Source organism: Echinops telfairi, unplaced genomic scaffold (assembly GCF_000313985.2).
Source record: "Echinops telfairi isolate 266 unplaced genomic scaffold, ASM31398v2 ScPeMD7_11;HRSCAF=52, whole genome shotgun sequence".
NCBI lineage: Eukaryota > Metazoa > Chordata > Mammalia > Afrosoricida > Tenrecidae > Echinops > Echinops telfairi.
Window position 1 is genome coordinate 25,330,371 of NW_022103908.1, and position 20,105 is coordinate 25,350,475.

The 20,105-nt window shown below is 37.8% G+C and overlaps 1 protein-coding gene across 1 annotated transcript in view; it reads left to right on the forward strand.

The window, feature by feature from the left end:
• DIAPH3 (diaphanous related formin 3) overlaps nucleotides 1-20,105 on the forward strand; it is a 528,414-nt gene that overhangs the window by 136,419 nt on the left and 371,890 nt on the right. Inside the window, exons 8-12 of the mRNA XM_004707907.2 lie at nucleotides 3,603-3,713; nucleotides 4,049-4,167; nucleotides 5,351-5,467; nucleotides 13,380-13,498; nucleotides 18,014-18,078. Of these exons, the coding sequence (XP_004707964.1) occupies nucleotides 3,603-3,713; nucleotides 4,049-4,167; nucleotides 5,351-5,467; nucleotides 13,380-13,498; nucleotides 18,014-18,078 (531 nt within the window). The remainder of the gene's footprint in view (nucleotides 1-3,602; nucleotides 3,714-4,048; nucleotides 4,168-5,350; nucleotides 5,468-13,379; nucleotides 13,499-18,013; nucleotides 18,079-20,105) is intronic.

Here is a 20,105-nt window from a genome sequence, read left to right on the forward strand (position 1 = left end):
TCCCCCAACCCCCTCCCTCCCTCCCTACTTCCTCCCTCCCTCCATTGCTCTTGTTCCTGTTACATTTTAGAACCAAGAACAGTGTCTGGTGCACTGTAGCATCCCAACCATAGGTCAGGAAGGAATGAGTTCTGTGTGCTAGTAAAAAGAAGGGTGGGTAATGCCCTAAGATTGCACTGCCACAATCTGCCAGCTAACGGAGGATGCTCCCAGAGGGGCAGAGGCTCCTTGTTCTCTTTCTTACCCTCATCAGCTCCAGAGGGAAGGAGCTTTTGTAATGTCGCTGAAACAATTAGTTTGACATAATGCAAATTAATGAAGATCATATGCTATGTTAGGGAACATCAACCAAAGCATGGTAATTACTGCTTCATGAAGAACATCTCACTTTTGTTCCCTTGAGTTTTTGTTACTGTCCCCTGTTGAAAATGTAGGTACTCAATAACAATTTTCTAAACTAATGAATGAATATGTCTAATGTATGTTTCAATCTCAGAATTAAAAAAAAACAAACTCCTCTTAAAAGCTGTTTCTCTGGCTGCGTTTATTTTTATTGTGAATGAGAACGTTGTCTCTCTAGTTGAACAACAGGTGGAAGACCTTTATTCTCCTCCTACATGTTCCGTCTGTCCAGCCATCCCGTGTCCTGTGCTGTTCTTTATATTTTAAATGTTGCTCTCACCTTCCTCATTGTTCACCTGAATTATTCCTAACTTCGCTGCTGAACCATGCCTGTTGCCTCTGTTTTGTTGTCTCTTTTGTATCACACCTTTTATGTTTCCTACTATTTTGAGGTGAGTCTGAATTTGATAGGGGCCTTCTCTGTCAAATCTATATGTCTCAGTATATGTTTTAAAAACATAAAAGGAGCTCTAGTATTTTCCTTGATTATTTCTAGAAGAAAACAATTAGACTAAATCATGACGCATTCTTATATCTCTACACAAGTATGTAAATCAGTCGGACTTGGCTGTCAAAACTCACTGCTGTCTAGTCGATCCAAATCATAGTGACCCTTTAAGACAGAGCAAAATTGTCCCTGTGGATTTCCAAGACTAGAAGTCTTTACTGGAATAGAAAGCCCATCTTTCTCCCCTGGAGCAGCTAGTGGTTTTGAACTACTGACCTTGTAACCTACTCTGCAACCAGGGCTTCTAGAATGGCTGTAGGCCAGGATAATTGGAAATTATGATTAGAATGGAGAAATAATTTTGTAGATATGATGGAAATGCATTATATTAATTGAAATTGACAATTTAAATCGATTACCAGTTTTTATTCTTTGGACAATTATCGTCTTAAATGTTGCCCATATATAAGTTGGATAATCCATTCTCTTCTTTCTTCTCAATTCATGGTCTTCTTCGCCCGCAAAGTGGGGAGCCGTGGTGGTGTAGTAGTTACCCTTCGGATTGCTAACTGCAAGGTCAGGAGTTTGAAACCACCAACTACTCCCATAAAAAGTTACAGTCTAAGCAAAAATAACAACAAAAGAGAGTTACAGCCTCAGAAACTCACGGTGCAGTTCTAGTCTGTCCTAGGCTTCTAAGGGGTTGGCACTGACTCCAGGGCAGTGAGTTTGGACTCTTGTTGTAGTGACTGCACTGGAGACAAAGGCTGCTAGTAGAGGCTCGTGGTTGGACCCCACCAGCTGCTGCCCTCTGTGAGAGTGCTGTGGCGGTCAGCTTCCCCCATGGTTGCACCTGTGGAAATGATGGGCAGTTCTCCTCTGCCCTGTGGGTCAGCCGTGAGTCAGAATCGACTTGACCAGAGGTGGGTTTGCTTTGCTCTTATTATCTGCTTGTATCTGCTTTCCTTTTAGGTATTATTTAATATTACGTTTCATTTTATTTATTTCTCTTGCTTTCTTTTGGTTGTATATATTTTCTTTCTGGAAACTAAGTGACTGATCTGATTTAGTTTTCTCTGAATGCAGAGACACATTATTTATATGCTCTGGAGAGCTTTTAAAATTATTTCATATTCCTAAAAATCTTTCTGGGTACTGGATAATATCTGCCAGGGGAGTGGAAAGAAAGATTTTTTTTTTTAACTTGACTTTTTGGCATTAACTGGTTACGGCTGAGTGAACTTGTACTGAAAGGTGGACTCTTTTAAGGTTTTTATTTTATTTTCTAGTTAAAATGTGCTTTTCTTCCCTTGTTTTTTCTTCTGCAGATTTCCCTGCCTCTTCTTAAAGAATCTAAAGTTTTGATAGTAGGGCATGCTGGCCAGATTTTAGTGGTTTGATATCAAATGCGACAATTACCAAATATTTCAACCAGCAGGAACTAAAACCCCTATTGGGGTCTTAATCCAAACGTAGCATTTTGCATTCATATAAGCCTTGCCTTAAGGGATTGAGAAAGGGCAATTTAGGGAACAGTGGGTGGTTAAACATATTGATTAGTGTCTGGTAGTTCTAGCTAGACTTTGGCAGATTGTAGACTTAGAAAAATAACACCATCAACGATAACAAAGAATGCCATGCTTCCTTCTATTATATGAGTTTTATATGATGAGAGTTATTTATGGAGGGTTAAAAATGACAAATTTTGTGATTTTATTTTTTATCATTCAAACTATGTACAAAAGGCTTTAGTTAATTATATCATCTGTTTATATGTTCATAATAATCACAATATACTGCAATGCTGAGTTTTTACCTGTGTGGGAAGCACTACCTGGCAATTTAACGTCTAGAAATTGTTATTTTGATAGGCAGTGTTCTTTCTTAATATAGTTCTTAGTTATAAGAATTCCATTACACAGATTCAGGACACTTGTTTATCTTGAGGTTTCTTTCAGCTCAAGCTTTTCTTGATGGATGGAAAGTTATTTTATAATCCTTTATAGAGTTATAATTTTAATCTAGGATATGTTAAATTTAAATTCTATGTTTGTGGGATGACCTCATTGCCAAGAACTGAACTTTCAGGTTATATATATTAAAGGAAGGTATCCATTATTAATGTTTCACCTCTCTTCCTTCCCAGCAAATAAATATCTCCCACCTCCCTTCCGCTTGCAAATAAATACAAAAATTAAAGCTCCACTACAACGATTCTTCTTTTATAATTGATCATTGTTTATCCATTGGGCTGCTAAATGCAAGTTTAGCAGTTTGAACCCACCATCTACTCTGAGGCTTTCTGCTCCCTTAAAGATTTACAACCTCAGAAACCCCAGGGGCAATTTTCTACTCTGGCCTACTGAGTCTCCCTGAGTTCGGGTTGACACCATGGCAACGAGTTTGAAAGGCTATTTCTCTGCTGTGAGGGGAAAAGTCATTAGGTGGCACACTATTAAGTCCTGGACAACTCAGCTGGGTTTGGTGGCTCAACTCCACTTACAGGTATCCTGAAGTAAGGCCTGGTGTTCTGCTTCTGAAAGGTCCCAGCTCTGAAAGCCCTTTGGGTTCAGTTCTACTTTGCATACCTGGAGTCATCCTGGGTCAGAATGAAGCTGACAGCCATTAGCAACCACACCATGAGGGAAGATATGTGTGGATACTTGGAGTGAAAGCTCAGTGTTTCCGTTGTACTTGCTCATGCTTTACTGCTGGAAAGAGAGGCTGAGTTTTGTCATATCATCTGTTATAGGTAGCCTGTATGCAGCTCATCAATGCCCTTGTTACATCTCCCGATGACTTAGACTTGAGGCTCCACATCAGAAATGAATTTATGCGTTGTGGATTGAAAGAGATATTTCCGGTAAGTACCCTCAGTCTCCTTATTAATATTTAAATTTGAAGAGAATTTGAGTAGGGGTGTGTATGTGGTGTTGGCAGGGGGAGTGCCGGGCATAGGTAGACTTAGATAAATTACCTTCAAGGAAAATTTGTTTGTGGGACAAGATGAGTACAAAAGTTTGTTTTTGAAGTATAAATAATAAACTTGCGTATTATTTAACACTTTAGATATTTGAATGCTATGAATCAGTTCCATGGTTGGTGTATTTAAAATAATACAGTTGCTTTATATGTTTTTCATTATTTCTTTTATATAATTAGAAATTGAATTGTTCATTGCTAAATTTTATTCAATAGAACTTAAAGCGTCTTAAGAATGATGTCTTGGATATCCAACTTAAAGTCTTTGATGAGCATAAGGAAGAAGATTTGGCTGAGTTTTCCTATCGCTTTGAAGATATTAAAGCCGAATTTGAATATCCTTTTGTTCTGAAGCATAGTTCAGTTTGTAAAATTACTGCTAAAATCACAACCAACAGCATTTACACGCTGAAAAAGTAAACTTCTGAAGACATTTCTCTATACCCAATATGAACTCAGACCTTTATAAATCAGATGCATGTTTGTGAAAAGCTTTCCTTATTTAGTGTGTATTTTTAGGAATGCACACATGTAAGTGCACAAGTGGATTCACTTAGATCCCACCATTTGTGTATGTGTGCTATCTGTACTGTTTGCATTTCATGTTGTTCCCGACCCCAGTGGTTTTCAGTATTAGGAGGTGAGTCGCCTTAGCTCAGCGGAGAGCATTTTTCCTGTGCCTTGGATGCATACATGTAGGTCCCATGTTAACTCTGTATGCCTGCAGATGTCTGCATTCTTCTTTAGGCCAACTAAACCCCTGACCTCCATCGAAACCTGCTTTCTCAGTTAGTGCGCCGCTGGAACCAATACAGTATTCACAATCAGCTGTCTGCTACCTCTTGGCTCCAGATAGATGCAGACTGGTTGGGGTTTATTGTAGTGGGGAAGCCAGGAAGTGTTAGGTTCAGTCATAATTTCCATCCTCATCTTAGGGACCGGTGCTGTCTTGGGATCAATATAAAATACCAAAAGCACCACAAGAAGAAACCAGTTGTTCTTGTGTCTAAGTCATGGCCACGCCGTGCTTGTCAGGGTAGAACGAGAGTTTTCAGGATGAGATCACCAGGTCTTCCTTTCGAGGCCTCTCTGGTTGGACTCAAACCTTCAACCAGCTAACATTTTAGACCACCAATTATGCGGACTACACATGGTGCCATTTTAGAGTCACATACCAAAGAAACTGGAAACCATTGTCAGTGAGTTGATTCTTACTCCTAGCTAGCCAACAAGGCAGAGTGGAATGAACCCCAGAGGGCTTTCAAGGCTGTAAATATAATGTGGAAGCAGACTGCTGCATTTTTCTCTCACAGGGAATGGCACGATGCTAAGCATTTCTCTGCTAACTGATTTTAGAGTTAGACATCCATTAAGCTTTCCAACCCTCATGAAACATTCTGTGGTGGCTGGGGTGTTTGTTTGTTTTTTATTTCCCTTTCTCCCCCCACCCCCCCACCTTTTTCAGCAGCTTTTCAAAGAAGAGTATAAATAAATCCACATATTCCTTAATCAATTTACTGAGGCATATGATGTTTACAACGTGGTGTGGAATACTGTTAAGGAAACTAGAGCAGAGGGATATTTTGTTTCTATTCTTCAGCATCTTTTGCTGATTCGAAATGATGATTTTATAAGGTAAGAGGAAACTGTATTCTAATGTTTTCTTTTCCTAATAAAAAGCTATTAATTGTTTACCATAGTGAATGATGGGGGGAGTGCGGAGTGGAGATCCAAAGCCCATTAGTAGGCCACTGGAGATCCCCTTGCAGAGAGGTCTCGGGGAGGAGATGAGCCAGTCAGGGTGCGATGTAACAATGATGAGAAATACAACTTTCCTCTAGTTCCTAAATGTTTCCTCCCCGCTCCCACAACCATGACTCGAATTCGACCTTGCAAGTCTGGCTAGACCAGAGGAGGTACACTGGTACAGATAGGAACTGAAAATACAGGGAATCCAGGACGGATGAGCCCTACAGGACCAGTGGTGTGAGTGGCAAAACAGGGAGGGTAAAGGGAGAATGGGTAGGAAAGAGGGAACCGATTACATGGAACTGTGTGTAACCTTCTCCCTGGGGGACAGACAACCGAAAAGTGGATGAAGGGAGACGTCGGACAGGGCAAGATATGACAAAATACCCATTTATAAACTATCAAGGGCTCATGTGGGAGGGGGGAGCGGGGAGGGAGGGGAAAAATGAGGACCTAATGTCGGGGGTTTAAATGGAGAGAAAATGTTTTGAGAAACGATGTACAAATGCGCTTTACACAATTGATGTGTGTATGGATTGCGATAACATGTTAAAAAAATGTTAAAAAATAAAATAATAAAATAAAATGTTAAAAAAATAAAATGTTAAATGTTTAAAAAATATTAATAAAATGTTAAAAAAAAAAAAGCTATTAATTGTAAAAATTCACCTGATGTTTCATTTGGCTAAGCGGATACTTTGAATAGTTTTATCTCTGTCATAATATTCACTTGCAGTGTGCGTTGTTTGCTCTGGGCTTATATTTAGATAAATGACGTTAAAGTGACATTACTATTATTCTTTAAACTCCAGTGAATTCTTAGTTACAACCTTGCAGCTAAATAAAAATGTGAGTTAGCAACAACTTATTAGTTCATCATGTGCATGATAATATTTTCTGATTAGTGCTGAATGATGTAGATACATATTTATTTAAAGAATATATAAAGGGCACTAAGTAGTGATTAAGTTAGTGTGTAAGTAGCTAGAAAGTTCCTTAACAATAGAGCCTCACTGAATGCAGCTAAGGTATCGAAAAATTAGACCATTTTCCAAATTAGATTCTTTTAAGCATCTAAGTTCAACGAATTATCTTTTTACTATTTCACCTACATCATATGTAACTACATATAGATATTACTGCCTAACTCACTGAGTTGTTTAGGGGATGAAATATGGCAGTATGGGTAAGATTCCTAGTAAAATAACCTTACATGGATGTATATTCAATAAATGTTCTCTACATTCTCCTTCTACCTTTATTAGTATTTTAGGAGGGAAGCTGAGATGCTTAGATTTAAAATCATTTTTGTTGCTAGCAGTTTAGCTTTGCTGAAGTTTTGCTTTCACTTACTGTTTGTACTATTTTTTCTCAAATTTCAAATTGAGGGATATGCTAGGCATGTTGAACTCAGCTCTTTCCTCTGAGTAATGTCAAGGTTATAATGCATAGCTCTTTGCTCTACCTATGAATGTAGTAGTATAAAGGTTAGAAAATGTTAAAAGTTAGCTTCTTGTGAATGCAAACCATCTATCTAATCTCTTCTTTTTGTAGATAGAATTTCTGTTGGTATTAAAAATTGGCCTTCTGAAAGAGTTTAGTACGTTCTATAATGTTTGTTTCTTTCTGATATAAAAAAATGATTATTAAACCATATAAGCATTTTATTAAAAGTAGAAGACACTGAAACTTGTTCTTAATCACAGAGTAGATAAGGCACATGGAAGTAATGATGACGTCAGATGACCAGAACATTTCAAAGGGCAGCTCCAGAAGACAAAGTCAAATATTATAATGACATGTGCATGCCCTAGAATTGGAAAACCAAGAATATACTCAGCACATCTTAAACGGAAAGAACGGAAGAAAAAATTTAAGCCTGAAGTTGTAATATTGAAAGATTCTTTGGGCAAAATATCAATGGTACCAGAAGCAGCAGAAGAAGATGGAGGGAATACACAGATATCCCATATCAAATGGGACTAGTTGACACCCAGCCACTTCAGGAAATGGCATATGAGCAAGAACCAGTGGCAGTGAAGGAAGAAATTCAGGCCGCACTGAAGACATTACCCCCAAACAGGCCCCAGAAATTGATGGCATAACATTTAAATGTTTCACCAAGCTGATGAAGCGCTGGAAACCCTCACTTGTGTCTGTAAAGAAGCTTGGAAGACTGCTATTTGGCTGACTGACTACAAGAGATCTATATTTGTGTCCCATCCAAAGAAAGGTGAGTCAACAGATTGCAGAAATTCAGTAAAATCTTGCTGAAGATCGTTCACCAGCAGTTGCAGCAATACATTTACAGGGAGCTGCCAGAAATTGAAGACAGATTCAGAAGAGGGATACCACTGCTGATATCTGATGGATCTTACCTGAAGGCAGAGCATACCAGAATGATGTTTACTTGTGTTTTATTGAGAAAGCACAGGCATTTGCCAGTGTGGATTGTAACAAACTATGGGTAGCCGTGAGAAGGATGGGAATTCCAGAACACTACCTTGTGCTCAGGTAGAACCTATACTTGTATATAGAGAACCTGAACATTTACATGACAGTTGTATGAATAGAACAAGGGAGTAATGCATGGTTTAAGGTCCAGGAAGGTGGGCATCAGGCTTGCATTCTCTCACCTTACTTATTCAATCTTTATGCTGAACAAATAACCAGAGAAGCTGGATAATATGAAGAAGAACACAGCATCAGGACTGGAGAAAGCTTATTAGCAACCTAAGATATGTAGATGACACAACCTTGCTTGTTGAAAATGAGGAGGACATGAAACACTTGCTGGTGAAAATCAAGAATTGCAGCCTTTAGTAAGGATTACAACTCAATGTAAAGACGACCTAAATCCTCACAAGTGGACAAATAGGTAGTAGCATCATGATAAAAGGAGAAAAAATAGAGGTTCTAAACCATTGGCATAACAAAGGGAGAAAACATTGAAGTTGTCAAGGATTTTCTTACTTGCATCCACAACCAGTGCTTATGAAAGCAACAGTCAGGGTATCAAAGGACATATTGCATTGGATAAATCTGCATGAGATCCCTTTAACATATTGAAGTGCAACGATGTTATTTTGAGGAATAAGGTGCACCTGCCCCAAGCCATGGTATTTTCAATTGCCTAATATGCATAAGAAAGTTGGGCATTGAATAAGGAAGACTAAAGAAGAAGCAATGCATTTGAATTATGGTCCCGATAAAGAATATCAAAAGTACCATGAACTGCCAAAAGAGCAAAGAAATTTGTCCTGAAAGAAGTACAGGCAGAATGCTCCTGAGAAGCAAGGATGGCAAAACTTAGTCTCACATACTTTGGACATGTAATCAAGAGAGATTAGTCTCTGGAAACTCTCATCCTGCTTGGTAACGTAGAGGGACTCGAACATGAAAATTGTGAAGTCAATGGAGGACAGACAGCGCAGTGGTTTTGTTCTGTTGGGCCAAAGGTCACTAGGCTGACTGCATAGCATCTAACAGCAACATTAACAGATTTAAAATAAATTCACTTAATAATATATTTAAATACCATAGGTACCCTGACTATGACAGCATTGTGTAGCCGCCATAAAGTTACATAAAAATGAAACTGAAGCTTCTCATTTACCCTAAAGTAACATCATCCATCCTTAATCTGTGTATGTTGTTCCTCTCAACCTCATGATTATTTATGATCCTAAGAATTTATAACTATTTGCTTTCAAAAATTTGCATTTCAAAGAGTTGAACTTCTGCCACGGTACTTTCATACTTACCGCTTAATTCTTTTGTCTATGTCCAAGGGAGTGTATGGTTGAGTCTACCTTCAAAACTAAGCAAAACCTACAAAGGCCCTGGGGTATATACTCAGGAAACTTTTTCACTTACAGTTAGTGGGCTCAAGAATTTCAGGTAAATAGTGTGGCATTACTCTCGTGCCATATTGTTGAGACAGAGCTTTAGCTATCTTCTCTGCGGGATATCATAGACTTTTCATTGGACCTCATCTGTGTTACTTTCCTTCATAGGTCTTGAGGTCCTGTGCCTTTGATCTTTGTTCTAGATGCAGTTACTATACAGGCAGAATTACCTTCCCATGGCTGCTGTGGTCAAGAACAGTCCATTGGCTTTCCCCATGTTCTACAACTCTCAGGATTATTTATTAAAATTGTTGTTCTTATTCCTTTTCAGCAAAGACTATTATTAGAATGTCTGAAGTAGATGACCTAATATTTTGCCATATATTTATTTTATAAATGTTGATTTTTAAAAAAAATGCAATACAATACATACAGTTTTATGAAATTAGGACTTTTTTTAACCTTCATTTTTTAGTTCCCTGTATCTCAGATGGAATTGGATTTTATTTTATCAGAAATCTCAGATAAACTGAATATTTTAAACTAATTTTGATATGAACACACATACTTTTTTAGTTTTTATTGATAAGTGTATCAAATGTTTTAATACTAAATGGGAAATGCATTCAGCGTAAAGCATTTTTGGTGCAAAAAATAGAATCTTCTGTCATTTTCACATTTGAAAGAAAAGGAAATTTCACTTAAATGGAATTCATCTGGAGAATATACCAACAAAGGTGGCAGGTATTTAAAATCATTTTTTATAATTAACAAAAATCCTCCTCTTCATCATGAAAAGACCCCGCCCCCTGCCCCAACAACAACAACAACAACAACAACAACAATGAAGCCAAGCAAAAGTGCAGAAGAAGATAACATTCTCTACACAGTGGAGTGTAGAGGAGAAGATGAACCCCAGTTCTGTGATAGATAATTAATATCTTGCCATGTTCAAAAGGCGTCTCTGTAGGGTGCAAGTTGTTAAGCACTGAAGGTTGGACGTTTGAACCCACGCAGCAGCTTCATGGGGCGCAGCCCTGGTGCTGTTCTAATGGGCACACATGGGGCCACCGACAGTCGAAACTGAGCTGGTGACAACTCACGAAAACACTCTTCAAAGTACATGGAATTTGTTCAAAAGTCTGCAGAGAAAATGAGGATGATTTAAAAATACTCTCAAAGAGAACACTATGTTTTATCAATAAAACATGTCTATAGTCATCCCCTAATTAGAACAATTCATATGGCTCATCTGATAGGCCCATAACTTGATCAATATTATTCATCGAGATTATTTTGTAGAAATGTATTTGTGGAATCTGAAATATGTTATTTCTTGCTTGTATTGCCTGCTGAACAAGTTTGTGCTCAATATTTGAGTTACAGAGTAATGAACTTAAAGTGGGAGTTGTTCAAGAAAGAAAAACAAATGATGCAATTTTTATTCTTTAAAAGTTCATTAATGCTGTAATGCCAGAGATGCCACATCTGGTGTCCTTCTCCAGTCCTCAGTATTCATTGAGGCAGAAGCCCGGATTTAGGATGTGGGCCCTAGGGGAAGGCATTTTCTCACTGTTGGCGCTGGATGAAGCTCTTTGCTTCTGCTACTGGGCAGTCCTCAAGAACTTTGGCATTTCTCTTTCTCTCACCCTATATCTGCTTCTCGCTTGCTTGTTTGATTTCTTTTATCTCTCTGAAGAGATGGACTCAGGACATCATCTTTACAAATCCTGCCTCATTAAAATCATAAAGACAACCTATTCCCACATTTGTATTACCAAAGTCATAGAGGCTAGGGTTTGTGGCACATATTTTTTTGATGACACAACCCAGTCTGTAACAGACATAAACTATCCTTTGGTGTTAATTTAAAAGATTTTTATTATTAATACAGTGTAATATTGGATAGCATTAAGAAATGGAGTGCATCACCTGTATTTTCAGATGAGAAACAAAAAATGAGGCTGAAACATATCTTAGTTGTAGATGTTGTGAGGGCTGAAAAACTAGGCGATGAGAGATTATTTGAAAGAAATTAATAAAATTGAGGGGATGGTAAAAAGGCCTAGAAATTTACCCAAGAACAGTTTCTTAAACATTTGTATGCTCTAGCAATTGAACATTACTACTCTCATTTTCAAATGTTAAAACTAGTAAAATTTTATTCGGCACTCAGAAAACCCTAAACTTGCTACCACCAATTCAATACTGGCTTTTAGCAACCCGGTAAGACAGCGGAACTGCCCTCAGGGGCTTCTGAGATTGCAAGTCTTTACGAGGTTAGAAACCCTCATCTTTGTCCTATAGGGGAAATTAAAAAACAAATTATGTACAGAAAAATTAAATTAATTGATGACTGTGTATCTCAGATTACATTGCATAGAGATGGAATGGATCTAGACTTCACATACCAAAAAAGACTCAATTTAGATTTGAGGAAATTGAAAGTGAGTATGTCTCCCTCTCAAAGCCTAGGTGGCTTAGTGCTTTTCAGTTGGGCTGCCTGCTAAAGGCAAGGTCAGTAGTTCAAAACCAACAGCTGCTCTCTGGGAGAAAGATGCTTTGTACTCCCATAAAGAGTTAGGGTCATGGAAATCCCCCGGGGCAGTTCTACTTTGCCTTAGGATCACTGTGCGTCAGCATAGACTTGATGGCAGTGAGGTTTTTTTTTTGTTTTTTTTTTAAGTTGGATTTCTCTCTTTACGTCAGTAGCTCTCAATCTTCCTAATGCCGTGACCCTTTAATACAGTTCCTCATGTTGTGGTGACCCCCCCAAACCATAAAATTATTTTCGTTGCTGCTTCATAATTGTCATTTTGCTAATGTTATAAATCAGGTGACCACTGTTAAAGGGTCATTCGACCCCCAAAGGGGTTGCGACCCACAGGTTGAGAACTGCTTTAGATGATGGTTTGGAACTGCTGACCTTTCTGCTGGCAGCTCAATGAGTAACCCACTCCCCCACCAGGGCTCCTACTGATTCAGCACAATAGATGGTTTATTATGTTTAGGGACGTCGATATAAGGGAAGCATGTAATAGTTCATAGTAAAGGAAAACCTGAGAGATTAGTGTGGCCATCACATGAATGTTCAAGAGGGCTTGGAGAGGAAAGATATGCTAAAAGTCATTCAGGAAAGAAAGGAAAACAAAAAAAAGAGAAAAAAAAAAGGAAAGAAAGGTGTGTTACATGGTGTTTGGAGGTTGAGGACTGCTATATGTTTATAAAAGTGAAAAGATTCACAGTTGGTGGTTGAAAGCTTTAAAGGTGTTCTTCAGCTTAATGGAAAAGTATATGGAATGAACTTGACTATTGACAATATGAATCCTGAAGTTTAAATTTTGGGCAAACTTGCTATACGTAATTACTAGTTTTCTTTTGAGTTACATATGGCAATTTGATATTCTATTTATAATTTATGCTTTTAAATTTTGATTTCACATACAGTATTGGCAACATATAGTTTTAAAAACCTTTCCCAGAGCTTCCTAGAAAAGACCATGGTGTGTGTGTGTGTGTGTGTGTATGTATATATATCTATATATAAACTGAATAAATAAATGGTGACAATTTTAGAATGCTACCATAGAAATAGAAACTACTGAGAACAACTGCAGGCATTTATGAGTTCGTCTTAATATTCCTTTTCAACGCCTGCTGTAATTAAGTCAAGGTTCTGAATTTTATAAGAAAATCAGCTTGAAAGCACAATGCAGTTTACAGGACTACATAAACATTATTAAAATGTGTTAAGGTCCTTAGAAAGAAAGCGAGGGCAGTTGTATTTACTCTCGTTCCATGCTTGAGCTCTTTAGCATGTTACATTTGTCCGCTGCCCTACTAATAATACATGATCAAATTCAAAATCAATGTCAATAGAAAAGTTTATTGTTTTGATATGATTTATCTTAATAACTTGAGTGTACATTTATTTTTGTGTTTGATTTTAGACAGCAATACTTTAAATTAATTGATGAGTGTGTATCTCAGATTACATTGCACAGAGATGGAATGGATCCAGACTTCACATACCGAAAAAGACTCGATTTAGATTTAAGTAAATTTGTAGGTGAGTGTTTCTCTCTTTAAATGGAAAGATCTGATTGTGTCTTACTTCATGTGTTATCTCTTTCATTGGTTCTCACAGTGGAGTCTGTAAGCCCTAAGAGTGCTTAAGATTGATTCAGACAATTCTAGGTCAAAACAATATTCCTCACAGGACTAAGGTATTATCCTCATTTTTACTATGATATTTGTTTAGATGGAACAAGATCCTGCTAAATAAAGCTATGGTGTGTTAGTCTGGGTAGACTAGAGAAACAAATCCATTGACACACCTTTGTGTATAAGAAAGAGATTTATATACAAGAGCAATTGAACATTGAGAAAACATCCCAACCCAGTCCAGTCCAAGGCCATACGTCTGATATTAGCCCATATGTCTGATACCAATCTATAAAGTCCTCTTCAGACTCATGAAACACATGCAATGAAGCCAAATGCAGGACAATCACAAGCCAGTGGGTAGGAAGTCTTTGGGTCCAGTGGCGTTGCAACCATCTCAGTGCTGGCCCGGGTCTCTCTGTGGCTTCTCCGGCTTCTGAGGTCTGGTTGCATCCATGTGGCTTGTCTTCTACAGTGTCTTGCAGAGAGCAGCGAGATAGAGAGAGTGTCTTTCTGCCTGCAAGGGGGAAGTACCAGATTTCCCAGAATTCTCTGAAGACCATGCTCATACAGAAGTCTCATTGGCTGTCTCTAGATTGACAGCCTAGACTCCACCCCTATACTCTTAATCGTTACATTGACACCAGATTAGGTGACTGCCACATATGGGTACCTTGTTATGACCTTCACTCTAGTAAAGCACAATAACAAAACTGTTAACTTTTACTAAAATGTGTTCCTGAGAAACCCTACAGAAATGATTAAATTGCAACCTTGAATAAACACCTTAGTTAATATGTTCTGTGATATTATGGTGCATATACATATAGCAATGTCTGATGGGGAAAAATCATGCAATTATTTGATTTGTAAGCTGAACTGGCTTAATTTTTCTCCCAGTTATTTTATATTTTCATTGAAAGAATATTACTGTCATACAAGTGGTGGCTATTCAGACTTCAGTAATTTGCACATTTTTAGTTAAAATGAAATGTGAACATTTGTGAGCAATTACAAAATTTTAGCTTTCAAGGGAGAAATTCATAATTTGGATAATTTGTACATGCCAATGTTCTCTTGACAAGTTCTCAATGCTAACATATTTTGTATGAGATCCGTGGTGATGTTAACTTATATGGTAATTTTGATCCTGTCTAATGAAATGAGTTAACATTTTGATGATTTTATGATTAACATTTTATGATTCAGCAAGTCACTTTTTCCAAGTTGCCATTGTGTGATGTTATAAAGTCTGCATGGGTAAGAGATCCATTAAAAATATAAGGGTAAGTCAAAAAGTATATAAAATAACAGAAACCTTAAAAAAATCACACGATGAAGCTATTGTTTCTTGATATTTCTTCCATCTAGGTCTGTACACAACTGAAAGTAGTGTTTTCTTTTCTCGAACCCGTCTCTAACGAATTCTCTGATCCTTATACTGGGTCAAAATGACAGTTTTGGCTTCCTTAAGGGACTAAAATCATGTTTCTTTGAAATGTTATTTGAGTTTGGGGAACACAAAGAAATCTGAATTGGTAAGATCAGGGCTGTAAGGTGGGTGGGGTAAGATTTCTTTAAGAACTTATCACAAGACATCACATGGAAAGAAATTCCACAGGGCATTTTCCTCCTACAGTGCAGTTTTTCATTGTCTTTAAACATCTTCATACTCAGATCCCAAGATCCTCCTACATACTTTAAGAAAGTCTCTTGAGGTTGTTGTTGTTATTAGATGCCATCGAGCCCATTCCGACCCGTAGCGACGCTGTGCACAACAGAATGGAATTATGTTTGGTCCTGTACCAGCTCCACACTTGTGCCTATTCATAAGCCCATGGTTGCTGCCGTGCTGTCAGTCCATTTCCTGAAGGCCTTTCTCTCCTTCCCTACCTTTCTGCTTTATCAAACATGATATCCTCCTACTAAGATTGCCCCTTGGGAATTCCATCAAATGGTTGTTGTAATTTTCTGAGCTGACCTCCTGAATTTAACTGGACTAGCAAGGAAGCCGCGGTATTGGATCTTGTTCTCCGTGTAGTATTAATAAAGTCCAAGACTCACCCTGGTTAAAGTCCATTCCACAAAATCACCTTGATAAGCTGAGATCTTGCTTTAAAAGACTGATGGAAAGGTCAGCTTTCTGAGCCACTTGCTCTTCACTCAACACTTAGGGCATCCATCCAACCAAAAGCTTGCTGAGGCCAAGATGTTTTCTTAAGATGGGAAATTCTGAACCATCTAAGACCCCAGCTTCGATAGCTATCTTGTCACTCTGACTTTATGGTCTCCTTTCATCAGTTTCTGGACTTCAGGCTCAGTTTCTTCATTCATTGAGGTTGATGGTCTTTCCTTTTCTAGGTTCAACTTTGAGGTCTTTTCTTAAAATCCGTGATCCCCCTATAAAAGAAAATTTTATGTTGGGGCAGAATTCTCATAAACTTTTGGCAGTGCCTCAATGATTTGAGAATATGTCCACTTGACTCTTGTTAAAATATATTAGCCCTCACTGGCACAAAGAGTGTCCTTTATTTATTTATTTTTCTTTGAAGGCACCCTGAGGATACTAAGACAAGTATATTCCTAAGAGACCTACCTAGGACCATCCACTAATCGCAGACATGTTGAAACATTTTTTTGTTTGGAATACTGTGCATGTATTAACTGGAACTCTAGAAGCAAATACTTTTTACCAATGGTTTTGAGTACAAACTTTTTTTTATATAATATGTGATTCTACATTGTAGCTAATCTTTGGTAGACTACCATTTGTTATACTTTGGCATTCAATCAAAGAAGAGTATATACAACAAACAATCTGAAAGAATTTTAAAATACATCTTCCTTTTGTTACAATATATCTATTGCAGGTTGACATTTCTTTATATATTATCTGAGTCTAGGAAGAAGAATGGACTATGTAGAATGAGTAAGAAACTAGATAGTATTAGTGCTCCTGATACCGAAGATGCTTGTTTTTCTCAACAGAAGAGAAATTAGAGGAAGGGCAAATTAGTGGGAGGACAAAGAAACAAACAAACAAACAAACAAACAAAAGAGGTGTCTAAATATGCAGTCAACTAATATGTGCAATGATTTTGAATAATGTCAAATAAGAAAATTCATTTCATTGGGACATTAAAAATGCTTTCCTGTAGTATCTGAGAGTTTTTGACACTGAACTGTTGCTAAGGAAATACAATCTTTTGAACACAGAATGAGTGTGCAAGTGGAACATACTTAATTAAAATAAATTGGTATTGATTGATTTTAAATGTTGAGAATGAATTTATAGATTAGATACAGAAACTAATATAATGAAGATGGGAATGTCACTATATTTGCTTGAAAAGCAGAAAAAAGACAAGAAGTTGGGTAGTGAATTAGGAAGATGTTAAAAATGTAGACACAGATAGTTTAATGTATTACGATAGAAATAAAAATCTATTACAATGGAGGGATTAGATATTTGGGAATTAATTTTTAAATTAGTAATAGATAACATTGTTTTCAGCTTTAATAGTAACAAGTCATGTATGTCTTAAATTGATCAATTATGACTATAGTATTTTATTTAGAGATATGAAGATAATGAGCAGAATAATTTTACTGCAGAGATAACTATAAGAAATTGCATTAGGAAGTTGACTGAAATTTTCATGTAGGTATTTGCTTAGTTTTCATTTTAAGCATTTCTGTATTCATGTATTGCTTTCATTAAAAAAAAGAGTGCATCATGGGCAATCTTTCCATGTAGATCCATATGTAGCATTTCTCCATAAAATTCAATCATGTGAATATATATCATAAGTTATTTAATCAATCCATTATCGATGGGCATTTGAATTATTTCTGTTCTTTTGCTAACACAAACAATATTTTAATTCATATTCTTGCCTAAAGGCAAAGTCCCAGAAATAGAAGTGCTGGTGAAGGAAAATGCATATTTAAAATTTTAGTACACAGTGTCTCATTTCTTATCAGCCCAGCTCCTTAATTTATACTTTCACTATTGTGTAGCAGAATCGGTTTCCCCATGCTATTTCATTATTTTCTGTTAATTATTATTAGCTTTCTTCTGAACTTATGTTGGCTATCATTCTTCTTCTCCATTAAAATATGTATGGATTGGTGCTAGAAAGAAACTTTTAAGGGTCATATGTTGCTACTGAGCTCTCTCCTTTCGTCTACTAGTTTAAAGTTATAATTGGGCTTGTCTTGTCCTCCAGCTTCCCGGCCTTGGTCACATGCTCAGAAAAGCCTTCTCCATTCTAATATTCTAATATTATTTTTCTCCACTTCCGTAAATTGCTGGTATTTCTTACTCTTTCATATGATTTTTTTCCCTTTGTGAACTTTCCAAGTAATAATGACTTTTAGAAGTACTGCAATTAAAATTTTTCTGTCATTGCAATTTTAGATATGTGCATAGATCAAGCAAAACTAGAAGAATCTGAAGAGAAAGCCTCAGAACTTCATATGAAAGTAAGTAACTTCTGAGCCCCCAATAAAATGATTAAAAACAAAGAAGAAGAAAGTAAGTAACTTCCTAAAGATTCACTTTTCAATATTATGTGGAGAACCGTATAGAGTAAAAAATTGAAGAATGGAGTGTGTCTCAAGAAGCCATATGGTTTAGGCCCTTGCAATCGTTTCTAAGGGATTTTATCCTTTTATCCCTGGCTTAGCATGTACTTTCGATGCGACTGTTTGTGTTGTTGTAGTTGAATTAGTCACATTTCATACTCTAATTTGAATGCTTGAGGCTGAGCTGATCATATAAGAAGAGCGAACATTGTTATTACTAGAACAGTGAACATTTGCTAAGTGAACAGTGACTGCATTAGGCACTGTGTCAGCAGCTTTGCTGGCACAGTGGGGGCTGCTCACGGAGAGGAAGAACTTTGGAGTCTACTTAGTAGCATAAGGAGAAAGAGATTGAGTGATCTGCCCTCCTAAAGATTAGTAAACAGAAGCTTAATTCTGTCACTATAGCCACTTTGTTAAAAATTCATTTGGCCACACATAACCCATTACGCCCCTTGTCAAGGAGTCTGCATGTGTGATGCTTTTAGGTAAAGGATGCTTATAAATCATAGACATTCTCAATTCCCATCATGTTCAGTCATATCGATCCTCTCAGTCACTGCCCTCGAGTAGATTCTGACTCATAGCGACTCTCTAAGACCAAGTAGTATCGCCCCTGTGGGTTTCAGTGGCTGCAGAGGTTTCTTGCAGCGGAAGCCTCATCTTTCTCCTGAGGAACAGCAATTTTGAACTTTGACCTTATGGTGGGTAGCAGCCCAATGTGTGACCCAACAGGCCACCGGGGTCCCAAGTTCATATTAGATAGCAGGTTTCCCCCAAGACTAGAAGAGGAATCCTTTTATCATGCTTCCTACGGGAGGATCACACTGTAATATAAAAAGACTACAACGTGATGCCACACGCCTTCCTAACACCCACAGCTGGTTGATGCATCAGTGCTTCCCTAACTGTAGCTTTCTGCTTACTGTTGAGAAATCAGAGCAAGTAACTTGGTGTGCAGTGTGTAACTTAATGTGCAGTGTGTGATCTCAAGAAACTTTAGATCACACACTGGCCTCACTTCCTAAAGTGCAAAGCTTTTGGTATACTCTGTTGTTAGGAATAACTTACAAAAAACACTGTAAAGGTCCGGTGGTGAGTTTGCCAAACAATTACCCAGAAATGATGATATCTCGGGCCGAAGGCTGGAGGCCAGTGTTCTAGTTATGGATCTGGTATTATCATTACTTGGAAACGATGGAGGTTAGTAGGGAAACAAATCTGTGGATCATTTTCAAGCACGGAGCAGGGAAGGAAACAATTGATCCATATCATATACATGTTATTCCGGACACACTCGCTTCACTCCTGCTCTTAAAATTGTTAGCTCTTCACCCTGCTCAGCTAAACGGTCATTCCTTGATACCCACCTTCCCGACATGATTGCTGAAGACAAACGTTTGCATAAGCAAATGTGGTGAAGAAAGCTGATGGTGCCCAGCTATCAAAAGATATAGCGTCTGGGGTCTTGGGCTTGAAGGCAAACAAGCAGCCATCTAGCTCGGAAGCAACAAAGCCCACAGAGAGGAAGCACACAAGCCTGTGTGATCACGAGGTGTTGAAGAGATCAGGTAGCAGACACCAAAGAACAAAAACCTTCATTGTGTGATCACCTTCTCCACACAAACGCTGAAGACGAATGTGTGCATAAGTAAGTGTGGTGAAGAAGGCTGATGATTCTTGGCTATCGAGAGACATAGCATCTTAAAGGGGTCTTAAAGGTTTGAAGGTAAACAATCGGCCATCTAGCCCAGAAGCAACACAGCCCACATGGAAGCAGCACACCAACATGTGTGATCATGAAGGACCAAAGGGACCAGGCTTTAAACACCAAAGGCGGGGAGAAAAGTCATATCCTTGTCAATGAGGGTGGCGCGCGATGGAGACCCAATGCCCATCTCTAGACAACTGGACATACCTTGCAG